The sequence below is a fragment of the Equus quagga genome, chromosome 1, assembly GCF_021613505.1.
Source record: "Equus quagga isolate Etosha38 chromosome 1, UCLA_HA_Equagga_1.0, whole genome shotgun sequence".
In the NCBI taxonomy this organism is placed as follows: domain Eukaryota; kingdom Metazoa; phylum Chordata; class Mammalia; order Perissodactyla; family Equidae; genus Equus; species Equus quagga.
Genome location: NC_060267.1, coordinates 90,835,444 through 90,847,146, shown reverse-complemented (window position 1 = coordinate 90,847,146; position 11,703 = coordinate 90,835,444). Strand labels below are relative to the sequence as shown.

Sequence of the window (11,703 nt, the reverse complement as noted above, 5' to 3'; positions counted from 1 at the left end):
TCCATCCACCCACCCATTCATCCATCCATCCATCCCCCCACCCCCCCATTCATGAGTCCATCCATCCATCCATTCATCCACCCATCCATTCATCCATCCATCCATCTGTCCATCTATCCATCCATCCACCTACCCATTCATCCATCCAAACATCTATCCATCTATCCGTTCTGTCCATCCATCTACTCATCCATCCACCCACCCACTCACCCACCCATTCATCCATCCATCCATCTATCCATCTATCCCAGCCTACACACGTTAATGGGAGCCTACTCTGCCAGGCACTGGGCAACCACAATGACAAGGCAGCCCCTGGGTCCTCAAGGAGCTCAGGGCCTGCTGTGGTATACAGATGTCACAAGCCCACTATGGTCCAGCGTGGTCAGTGCTGGGCTAGGGAAGCGTGGAGGTAGACCCCTAGCCCCAAGGGATCGGCCAAGGACTCCTCGTGGAGCATCCTGAAGCTGAGATCTGTAGTCAGGCGAGCCGTGGGGAAGAGTGTTTTGGGGCAGAGGCACAGCAAGGGCAAAGATGAGCAGGAACGTGGCGCCAAGTCCGAGATGGAGAGAGACCCTCGGCGGGGAGCAGCGGGCCTGGTGGCAGGCAGGCCAGATCCCCGGGGCCCCCTCCTTTCCGAAGCTGCCTTCTCACCCTGCTCCCAGCCTACTGTGTGTGGGCCTTACCTGTGGCATTGCACGTCAGGTGAGCTGTCTGCCCCTCGGGGACCTTGATGGCCTCCTCCAGGTCCTCGTTCTCGATACTGGGAGGAACTGGGAGAAGCAGAGATACTTACTGACTGGGGTTTGCTCATTCAGGCTGAACAATCACAGAGCAGGAAGCTAAGAGTCCATGGCACCCCTCTTCAGTTTCCTGTGCCTTTGTTCCCCCATCCCCTCCTGCCTGCTTCCACGGGCAGTGAATTTAACAGACATTTGCTGCTGGCTGAGGGCAGTACCCGTGCCTTGGGGAGAAGGTCCTGATCAGAGGAAGGCAGTTGGGTGGTGTTGAAAAAATATGCCCCCTTCCACTTTGGGTTAGTTTCTGTTGTTTCTGGAAAGTTCCATGGTAGCCTTAGAGCAGAGGTTGCTGATGAAGCAAAGAAAACAAGGCTCGGCCTCTCCCTCCTTCCTGTGCCAGGCCCCGCTGCAGTGCGTGCCCTTAGTCCTGGGCCCGGCCCCATAAGCTCCCAGGTGGGAGGGGAGGACGCATGGGGCGCCCACGAGAAGGCGGCGGTGGCGTACCCAGGACCTCCACGCTGAAGTTCCTCCGCACCTCCCCAGCCTCGTTGCTTGCCAGGCATGCATAGGGGCCTCTGTCTCGCTCCTGCGCCCGGGTCCTCTTCAGCATCCAGCCACCTGGGGAGGGAGCAGGTGGGCTCCAGGCATGACTGTGCGCAGCCTCTGACCCCAGCTGAGCCCGGGCCGCCCACCAGCAAGAGGAGCGTGCCAGGCGTCATAATTAGATGTGTATGTGTCTGCTTCCCCCAGTGCTCCATTCCTCAGATGGGGAAACTGAGGCCCAGGAGGGTAGACAGACGGATGGAGCCCCCTGGACATTACACATGCACCAGGGTAAGCTTGAGGATCTTGTTCTAGTAGGAAAGATCTGGTCCCTGGCTACCCCTGGTCCTGCGGACGGGCTGCAGGTAAAAGGACATCCATGGGCTACGTAGTTCCGGCCTAGGTCAGACACCCATTCTACTCTGATGGACCCCATAAAAGGCTGCCTTCTCCCAAGGACCTCTCAGAGGCGGGCCAGCTCCTCTCAGAGAACCCAAGGGTCTCCTAAAACCAGCCCAGGGAAGGCAGATGCAGAGGACATGTGTCATCACTGCTGTTCCTGCGCCCAGGGCAGACATCATCAATCGATTGCCACTCTCCTTTCTGCAGGGCCCAGATACAGTCTCTGAATTCATATCATCATGATGCACGTGGCAGGCCCCACCAAGTGCTTAGAAGTGGTGCACAAGGGGAACCTTATTTGCCATCCCAGCTTTGCTGTGTGGAGCAACTGATGGGTCACTGAGGCTGAGCTTCAGTGGGCTTTGAGGTCCCCCTACAAGATTTAGATGGAACACTGCCTCTTGGGCCTCAGTTTCCCCATTTGTATACCAGCAAGAACCATCACAAACCAACTTTGTGAGGAGGATGAATATTCAGAGAAGGTGCTTAGATCAGCCTTTCCAAAAGTTTGTTACTGTTCTGTGGGCTGTTACAAAAGTTCCATGAGAATCTTTGCTGCAGGACTTATCAGAACCTTGACTAAGCAAAGAGTCACTGTGAGTCTCTAGGAAGGGAGCAGAGCAGGAAGCCTTTCGCAAATTCATTTAAGTCCATTTTTCTTTCCTGGAGCCCCTCACCTGACCAGGTCTTTGAGGTGCACTCTTGGGGGGCTACCAACAGCTGAAAGGGTTACCCTGATCAGGCCTGGCAGCTCAAGGTCAGAGGTCGTGGGCAGAGGCAGAGGGTCAGACCCGATAACCAGCTGCTGCCCTGGCTGACACCTTACCTGCCAGGAGGTAGGTGTCCTCCCCGGGGCTGAGGGGCTCCTCCCCTCGGAACCAGCGGACCCCCGGGGGCGGGATGCCCGTGGCTTCGCAGAGCAGCGTCAAGGGGCTGTGCAAGGCCACGGTGACATTGGTCAGCGGGTCCACGTCTCCGATGAGCTCTGGGGGCACTAAACAGAGAAGCAGCCGAAATTCAGGACGCAGGCGGGGCCTGTACACCTCCCCCGCCCCCAGGACCCCCCCGCCCCAACCCCCAGGTCGGGAGGAGCAGATGAGATGTGATCAGAGCTGCTCCCCTGGAGGAGTGAGTGGCAGCGTCAGGCAGACCCCTTGGGCCTCAGTTTCCCCAGCCCCTGGGAAGGATGCCGGGAGGACGCAGCAAGAACGGGTGTGAGGAGCTCAGCAGAGGGCCAGCTCCGGGGCAAACGCGGAGCCGCGAGGCTGGAACAGAGCGCAGGCGGACGCGGCCGCCCCAGCTCCGCGCGTGGCAGAGCCAGGCGGCTGTTCTGCACTTTCTGAAGAATCCACTGGAACAGGAAGAACAGGAAGCCGCTCTGTCTCCTTGGAGCTGGGAGGGTGAGGCAAGGGATCCCAGCGACCCCAAGGGCAAGGCGGGAGGGGGTCCTACTCCCCTCTCCCAGCTTCTCTCTTTCCACTCCCTGCCTCCACCCTGAGGCATACAGTAGGAGCTCAATAAGAGACTGGAATCACCAGGCTGTTCTAGCCACTCTGAACGGCTGTGTCACCCCCCAGGCCTCCGCAGAGTCTCTTCCCTCTACCCTGCAGACTCTTCCCCTCACCCTGGCACCTGGTTAACTCCTATTCAGTTTTACATTTCAGCTGAAAGGTCACCTCCTCCAGGAGGCTGCCGTGCCTTCCCATGACTGTGCTCAGGGTCTCCCTGGTCTCCCACAGGCCCCTGAATTCCCCCAGGAGTCAAGGATAGAGACCACCTACTTCCCTGGCGCCCGGAACAGATCAGGGAACAGTAAATAAGGGAGGGTGGGGAATCAGGGCTATGCCGAGCCAGTCCTGATGCTGAGAGCAGCATTCGCGGCTGCCCCGGAGGCCTGACTCCTGGGAGAACAAGGGGAGACCCCCGGAGCTGCCCTGCGCCGTCCCCTGCGGCCCCCCTCCCCGCCTCCCTGGCAGGCTGCCAGTCCTCACCCAGCACGGAGAGCGTGAACTGCCTCTCGGCCCTCCCGGCCATGTTCTTGGCCACACAGCTGTAGCGCCCGGCGTGGGTAGCGCGAGCCCGCTCCACGAGCAGCCTCTGGCCTCGGTTCTGCAGCCGCAACCCAGGCTCGGGCCTCACCAGCCGCTCGTCCCGCTGCCACGTCACCCTGGGCGGGGGTTTCCCCGTGGCGTTGCATTCCAGGGTGGCCTCGCTGTCTTGGATCACCGAGACCTGTGTGGGGGACTCCCGGGGGCCAGCGATCTGAGGGGGCACTGGGTGGGGAGACAGCACATCAGGAAAAGTGCCGGGCTCCAGGCTCACCCCACTCAGGCCTATGTTCCCCTGCCCCCTGCTGGCTGTGTGACCTTGGCCAGGCGACCTCACCTCTCTGGGCCTCCATTTTCCATCTCTATAATGGGCTCATAACAGGAACCCACGGCCCCTCTCCACCCCCTGGGAACCTGGAGGGGCTGCTGTTTGGAGAACAGCTCACAGCACAGCCCTCAAGATCTGTGAGGGCTTTTCTTCCTCAGAAACCAGAGGCTTCCTGGAGCTGACGCAGCCATGGGACAGTTGGGGAGGGGGGTCATCCCCAAGATGCAGAACAGCGCTTTCTTGGTTTGCTTTTCTAGAATGACGTTTACAAGGCTGAGATGCTAGATTTCATCCCTGCAGGATGAGCAGGACGAGACCCGGCCTCCATTATCTCCAGGAGCTTCCTAGAAATGCCACCTTTCTTTCAGTTTCCATCTGTTTCAAGGTGTGTTGTTTTTCTCTGGGCCACTGGGGGCTGCGCGGGCCCAGGGCGCCCCTCTCACGGTTAGACAAGGAGCTGCAGAAGCTGCTCGGGAGAGGCACTGAAGACACCGCCAGCCTGAGAGGGAACGGGGACCTGTCCTCATCATCACTGTCCCTGTCTTTGCTGGGATTCTGGCAGTGGGTCTGTCCCGCCAGGGAGCTGCACTGCCTACCCTTCCGGCCCCTTCTGCGGGTCAGGCCGTCCCAGCCCGGCTCACCATGCACCTCCAGCCGCTGGTCCTGGCTGCTGTTTCCCGCCACGTTGCTGCACTCACAGGTGTATGTTCCCTCCTGGGCCCGGTGGGCCTGTCCCAGGTACAGCAGCCGCCCCACGGCTGACACCTGCTCAAGGCTGGCCCCCTCCCTGGGCAGGGGCTGACCTGGGTGCAGCGAGAAAGAAGGCCCTGGTCCCTGGTCCGTCCACCTGGGACGTTTGTCCTCCCACCCCTCCGGGCCAACTCCTGCTTGCCCTTCAGGTGTCCACTTGGACATCACCTCCGCCAGGAGGCCCTCTCTGAGCGCCACATCCGCTTCTGGCACCCCCTCTGGGCTCCCACTACCCCCAAGCTTGCCCTCATAGCAGATCTGCCTGCAGGTCTCCCCTCAGAATCCCACCCCAGCCTGGGCCCGCCAGGAGGCAGACCCCGCCTCACTTCCCCCCGGGATCCTTAGAGGCTCCCCAGGGCCTGGCACATAGTAGGGCTCAATGGAGGTAGTGAATGAATGACCCCTCCGTCCAGCTACAGTGACCTGGGGAGGGGGACACCCGGCAGCGAGAAGACCCTGACACAGGGCAAGGACTCCGGAAACCTCGAGGCCCCGGGGGAGACACGGACTTCCGTCACCTGCACCTGTTCACGGGGGCGCAGCCCTCGGGGTCGTCCGCCACCACCCATCCCGGCAGGCAGCCCTCGAGGCCACACACCGCCGCCTGCTCCCTCTGACGTCCCCTCTGTCCACACTGTCCCCCGGGATCTCAGCCCGCCTTCCCGCCCCGATTGTTCCTGGTGTGGACCTCTCTCCGAGTCCGGCGCCGCCTCTGCCTGCCCACTCGCATCTCCCTGGGTGGCTAACAGACGCCTCAGAACTAGCACGCCCCAGCGCCTGGCGCTGTCCCCCGACCTGCCCCCACGGCCGCTCCATCTCGCTGCTGGCAGCGCCATGCTCCCGACTGTCAGACCCAGACCTCGAGTCATCCCCGACTCCTCCTCCTTCTCAGTCCCCTATGCAACCTGTCAGGAAACCGGGCCGGCCCCACCCTCGAAATGCATCCAGACTGCGCCCCGGGCACCACTGCAGGGCTACCCGCTAGTCCAGCCGGCCAGCATCTCTCGCTAGGAGTCCTGCACGAGCCTCCTCAACGGCTGTCCCCTCCCACCCTTGCTCCCGGTGGTCTATTCTCACCACAGCCGCTAGAGTGTAATTCAGATTGTCCATCTTCGGTCCAGAGCCCGGCAGTAGCCCCATCTCCGTCGAGGTAAAAGCCAAGATCTTTCAAACAGCGTCCGATCTAGCCCCTCTCAGTCTAGTGACGGTCGCCTGCCCTCCTTGCTGCCTCTGCTCCAGCCCCGCTGGCCTCTTTGCTGTTCTTCAAACATGCTTGACTCATTCCCACCCCAGGGCCTTTGCACCTGCTTTTACCTCACCTGGAATGCTTTTCCCCACCATATTCTTATGTTTATCCCTCGCCTTCTTTAAGCCTGCTCGGCCAAACGTCCCTGGCCACCCAACTTAAAACCGCAAATCCTACCCCCCAGTGCATCTTTCCCCCTTCCTGGCTTTGTTCTTCTCCAGAGCACCCATTCCCTACAGTACCACGGCCTTCACTACCTTGTCGTCTATCATCTGACTGCCCGCCCGCTCCACTGCGGTGGGTGCAGCACCCAGAACAGGGCGTGGCAGAGAGGCTCTCAATAAATATTGGTGAAACGCATGAATTCCAAACTTTTACGGAGGACCTGTTTTGGACCAGGCCCTCTCTTGGAATTCAGTGCTGGCCAGGACCGTGCCTCACAAGGCTCACAGACTCGCAGAGGAGCAGACACTGAAGGGCTGAGGTGGGTGACATGACGAGTTAACACACAGGGGCTGTGTCAAGGAGGCCCCACCCCAGCCTGGTGTGGCAGTCGGGGAGGGCTTCCTGGAAGAAGAGACACCTGAAATGAGGCCTATGGATCAATGCAGCTCTCACTGGCCGGGAAGGGGCCCAGCAGACTCGGGGACCGAACAGAGAGGGGCTGAGGAAGTGTCATTTCTGTAACCAGCAGCCCACCCCATGGGGCCGGAAGCCCACCCATCTGTCTCCATTGCACGAGGCTCTGGGGCAGGGCCGGGGGAGGGCAGGGAGCAGCCTCCCAGGGTGGGGCAATGAGGCAGCCATCCTACCGTCCTTCCTCCAGGAGATCTTGGGGAAGGGGACGCCCCGACAATCGCAGGACAGCCTGGCGGGGTGCCCCTCAGTCACGGTCAGGGTGCGGGGCTCCCTCGAGGGGAACACTGGAGGGACTGGGCAAGAGCAGAGAGGGTGTGAGGCCGCGGGTGCTGGGCGCTGGGCGGGATGGGGAGGGGACAAGGCGGAGGGCTGTATCCTGGGACCCCGTCACGGCCACCTCCCCAGGGTACGAAGCCATCACGGGCCCGGCGGGGGCAGGGGAGGGACCCGGCCCACAGGGAGACCCTCACCCCAGACGTCCAGGTTGTAGTGCTTCTGCGAGCGGCCCGCCGGGTTCAGCGCCTCGCAGGTGTAGCGGCCCGCGTCCCGCACCTGTGCTCTGTCCACCTGGCCGAGAGCCAAACGGCCCGTCAGCGGGGGTGGCACGGAGCCCAGTGCCCCCGACAGACCGTGTGACCGTGGGCAGGCTGCTTCATCTCACTGCACCCCAGCCTCCCCGCCTGGAACCGGGGGGCAGTGACAGCGCCTCCCGCACCAGAAGTTTCCAGAAGCCAGTGCCTGTGGGGGGCCTCACACGGGCCCGCACATGGAAGGGGCTCCCTCACTGCAGCCCTGCAGCCTCGCCCCGCTTCACACCCAGAGCCCAGCTCTCTCCCGACAGAGCAGCCCAGAAGAGCTCGTGGAGGATGAAGGAGGGTGGGCGTGGTGGCCCCCGGCCTCAGGGGTCACATCCTGACACGGGGTGATGGAGCGAGGCTGTGGCTTTGAGGAATGAAGAGAAAGAGGGGCAGGCAGTCCAGGCAGAGGAAACCAAATGGTGGTGCGCAGAGTTGGGAATGATCATATCACAAGGTGTAGAGGAGTGGGAGAGGGAGGAGCAGGCCTGAGTGGAAGGTTCTCCTTAACAGCTAGAGAGGTACATCCCGCCCCCCCAGCTGACCTGTTCTCCGGGAAAGTTTGGGAGCTCAGAGGTGTTCTCTCTAAGAGTTCCCCCAGCCACCCCAGAAGAAAGGTGCCAATGTGTTTACAGGTGAGAGACCTGAGGCCAGTGTGCTCAGGACATTGCCTAAGGCGGCACAGCCAGGGGAGAGGGAGCTAAAACTTAAATCCAGGCTGACCCCAGAGTGGCTGACCCCAGCCAAGCCCGGCTCTGCTGGGCCAGATGCCCCATGAAGGGTCTTAAATGCCCAAAGGGGAGGAGGCTCCTGAACAAGGAGTGAAAAACAGGTGGGAAGAGAGCGGCTGGCATCATGGGGGCCCTGAGGGAGGCCCCGAGGGCTCAGTCCTGTCCCCATTGGGCTGGCAGCAGCTCTGACGGGTCAGGAGGACGTGTCCTGGGTGTGGGGACAGGAGGGGCCTGCAGGTCCCCTCGAGCTGAGCTGATGCCCACAGGGGCTCCCGCAGGACCGGCCTGCCCAGGGCTCCGCTCCGCTTGCGGGGGAGGCCGCGCACCTCCAGCAGGGCCTTGTCTGCAGAGAGCCGGACTCCGGGCCCGGGCTCGAGGGGGCGGCCGTCCTTCCGCCAGCTCAGCACGGGAGGGGGCACGGCGTGGCTCTGGCACTCCAGGGCCACTGACTCGTTGGCCACGACGGACACGTTCAGCTCCTCTCCGAGGATGCTAGGAGGCGCTGCAGGAGGGGACAGGAGAGGGGCGGTGGGTGGGGCCGGCAGGACAGGGCACGACCCGGGTCAGGCCCGGCCACTTCCAGCAGCCAGAGCAAACCCCAGCGCTGGGGAGTCCCCACTGGGATGCGGGCGCACCCCCCGAGCAGCAGCCCTCCTGTCCTGCCCTCAAGGACCTTCAGTGTCCTGCTTCACAAGGAGGCCCCAGATCTGGACGGGACGGTGGACCACAGCAGCGTCCACATCCCGGATGTGACCGTGAGCTTCAGTTGCACGAGACGTTACCATGGAGGGAAATCGGGTCAAGGGGACCCAGGGTCTCTGTATTATTTCCTACAACTGCATGTGAATCTACAATTATCTCAAGATTTTTAAAAAATTAATAATATTTTTGAAAGTTTTTAAAAGCAGGTCCCCGGCCATGTTTTCCCCTGAGACAGAAACAAGCAGGGCGGCGTAGGGGTTGAGGAGGCAGGTCCGGAGTCGGAGCTCCTGGGTCGGAGGCACCGTGAGGCCCTGGAGATGTCACAGCCTCTCTGGGCCTCGAGTTCCTCATCTGTAAAATGGGGGTAATGGAAGTACCCACCTCGTGGGGCCTCCGTGAGATTAAACCAACGACCCAGGTGGGCGCTGGGCACACAACCCTGCTGACTGCCGTTTGGACTCCAGCAAAGGGAAGGAGCCGGGGTCCATGCCTTCTCGCCCCTCCCGCCCGAGGCTCCACAGTCCCAGAGCCCCGCAGAATCCCACACGGGACATTTAAAAGCCATAGCGACTGGACTGGGCTTCACGGGGGTAGTGACTCGGGTGACAACCTTTGAGGTGGATGCTGTCTCCATCCCCTTTCACAGATGAAGAAATGGGGGCTCAGAGAAGCAAAGCGACCAGCCCCAGGTCACAGAGCGAGGAAGCGGCGGAGGCAGGATCAGAAGCCCAGGTCCACGACACTCGAGCCTGCGTGCTAACCACTGGCACACACTGCCTTTCCTGCACAGCCTGTTGCCCTGTCTGACCAGGACGGTGGGAACGCCCGGTTCCCCGTGTTTGGCCTGGTGCTCCGGCTGCGTCGTGCTCCCTCTGCCTGTCCCCTGAACACGGAGCTCCTGGCCATGCGGCCGCCCGCCTGCCCGCCCGTCCACACTCTGGCCGCCCCCACGTGAAGGTACCATGGTCTCAGGCTGGCGCCGCCCCCCGGATGTGGCCAGGGACGCCCACAGCCCCACCTTCTCACGCCGCTGGCCCAGGACTCACTGTGGACGTGCAGGACGACGTCCCGGCGGTCCTCGCCCACCGCATTCACGGCCACGCAGGAGTAGCTGCCAGAGTCGGCGGCCCGGGCCCGCGCCAGGGAGAGGACGCGGCCCCCGGGGAAGACCTGCACCCCGGAAGGAAGCCCAGGTGAGGTCACGCTGCTCGAGGGTCAGCGTGCACCCATCACAGCTGGCAGCCTGCTCCGGACCCTGGGCCCACACCTGGGGCCTCGGCCGGCTGGCGGGCAGCCACGCTGGTCCCCAAAAGTGTACTCTAGGGCCGAGCGGTGGCCAGTGGGCCCTTGAATGGGGGCTGGCCCCACGTGGGGCATAAACAACAGATTTCAGAGTCAGTACGAAAAGAGAATGCAAAAGTAACCTTAATAATTTTCTATACTGATCACGAGATGGAATGATACTTTTTGGATACTGCGTTTACTAAAATATATTATTGAAATTTTTTTTAATGCAGCTACTAGAGACTTTTCAGTCGCACATGCGCTCGCACGTGTGGCATGCACTGCGTTTCTGGAGACCACGCGGCATGCGGCAGCTCTCCTTCCTGCCTCTGCACGCCGTCCTGGGCAATGGCCGCCCCCCCTCATCTCGGAGCTCTGGGGCCTGACCTCTGCTCCCTGCACCTACTGAGGCACCAGGGACGCGAGCGGGGCCACCAGCCTGCTGACCTGGAGGCCGGAGGTCCCTGCGGTGGACACGGGGTTTCCATCCTTCAGCCACAGCAGCAGGGGGCTGGGGGCTCCGGTGGCGTTACAGGTCAGCCGGACGGGGGCGTCGAGCAGCACGGGGCCCGGCAGGCTGGGCGGCAGTGTGATGCGCGGAGGCACTGCAGGGCGGGGGCGACACGGGGCACAGGCTGAGGCCCTCTGGAGGTGAAGCAGGAAGGGCCCCTGGCTGGGCACCCCCACAGGGGCATACAGCCACAAACTAAAGTGCAGGACGGCCACTCCCCACATGGGCATGCCATCCACAGTGCTCAAGGCTGCTCATCTCATGCTTTCAACACCACTGTGGGGCTTCTACAGAGAGGAAACTGAGGCTCAGAGAGGGCAAGCCACCTGCCCAAGGTTGACCAGCTAGGAAGTGGCAGAAGCAGCACTTGAACTTGGGCCTTCTGGCCAGCATGAGGTCATTATCATGGGGATGGTGTGGGGAAACAAGGCTGAGGACCCCCGGCAGCTTTTGTTTCCCAACTCAGAGCTATCAGATGAAACACTATCCTCCAGACAGTCCCTCTTGGGCAGAAAATGGTCGAAAGATCAACTGTATCTGGGAGACACGAGGTGTGATGCCCAGGGCCCTAGCCTCCGGCCCAGCACCTACTCCTCTTAGGACAGAAACAGACCTCTCCAGCCTCCACCTGGCCACCAGCACCACCCTGGCCCTCCTCTCATTGTTCTGTAAGCTCCAGGCCCGCAGCCTTCTTTCAATTTCTTGAATTCCCCAGGTCTCTGCAGCCTCAGGGCTTGGTGGGTGGTCTCCATTTAGGCATCCATCTCTCAAAGATGCCCCTCAGACTGCCCAGGCCAGCTCAGGGCCCTGGTCCCAGCGCTCAGTCAAATCTCACCCTTACTAGCTCTTGTCACAGTGAAACAGCACTTTGGGTAGATATCTAACTACTGTATCCTCTGCTGGACTGAAAGCTCCTGAGTCTGTCCTATCCGTGGCTGCAGCCCAGAGTCTGCCCCAGAGCATGTACTCAATATATGTGGTTGGATGGAAAATGGATAGATGGAGGAACAGACGGTTAGGTGGGTGGATGAAAAGATGGATGGTTAGATGGCTGAATAGATGGATGGGCAGAGGACTGGATGGATGGTTGGATCAACGGATGGACAGTTGGGTGTTCCCATGCATGGATGGAAGGATGGATGGATGGATGAAGGATGGATGGATGGAAGGATGGATGGAAGGATGATGGATGAAGGATGGATGG

At 61.3% G+C, this 11,703-nt stretch overlaps 1 protein-coding gene across 10 annotated transcripts in view; it reads right to left on the bottom strand.

The window, feature by feature from the left end:
- HMCN2 (hemicentin 2) overlaps nucleotides 1–11,703 on the bottom strand; it is a 155,427-nt gene that overhangs the window by 58,714 nt on the left and 85,010 nt on the right. For all 10 annotated transcript variants that reach the window (XM_046674598.1, XM_046674527.1, XM_046674536.1 and 7 more), the window contains 10 exons: nucleotides 10,436–10,593; nucleotides 9,751–9,874; nucleotides 8,329–8,504; nucleotides 7,167–7,263; nucleotides 6,870–6,989; nucleotides 4,703–4,864; nucleotides 3,677–3,958; nucleotides 2,512–2,679; nucleotides 1,245–1,358; nucleotides 687–773 (listed from right to left, as the gene is read on the bottom strand). In XM_046674598.1, coding sequence (XP_046530554.1) covers nucleotides 687–773; nucleotides 1,245–1,358; nucleotides 2,512–2,679; nucleotides 3,677–3,958; nucleotides 4,703–4,864; nucleotides 6,870–6,989; nucleotides 7,167–7,263; nucleotides 8,329–8,504; nucleotides 9,751–9,874; nucleotides 10,436–10,593 — 1,488 coding nt within the window. The remainder of the gene's footprint in view (nucleotides 1–686; nucleotides 774–1,244; nucleotides 1,359–2,511; nucleotides 2,680–3,676; nucleotides 3,959–4,702; nucleotides 4,865–6,869; nucleotides 6,990–7,166; nucleotides 7,264–8,328; nucleotides 8,505–9,750; nucleotides 9,875–10,435; nucleotides 10,594–11,703) is intronic.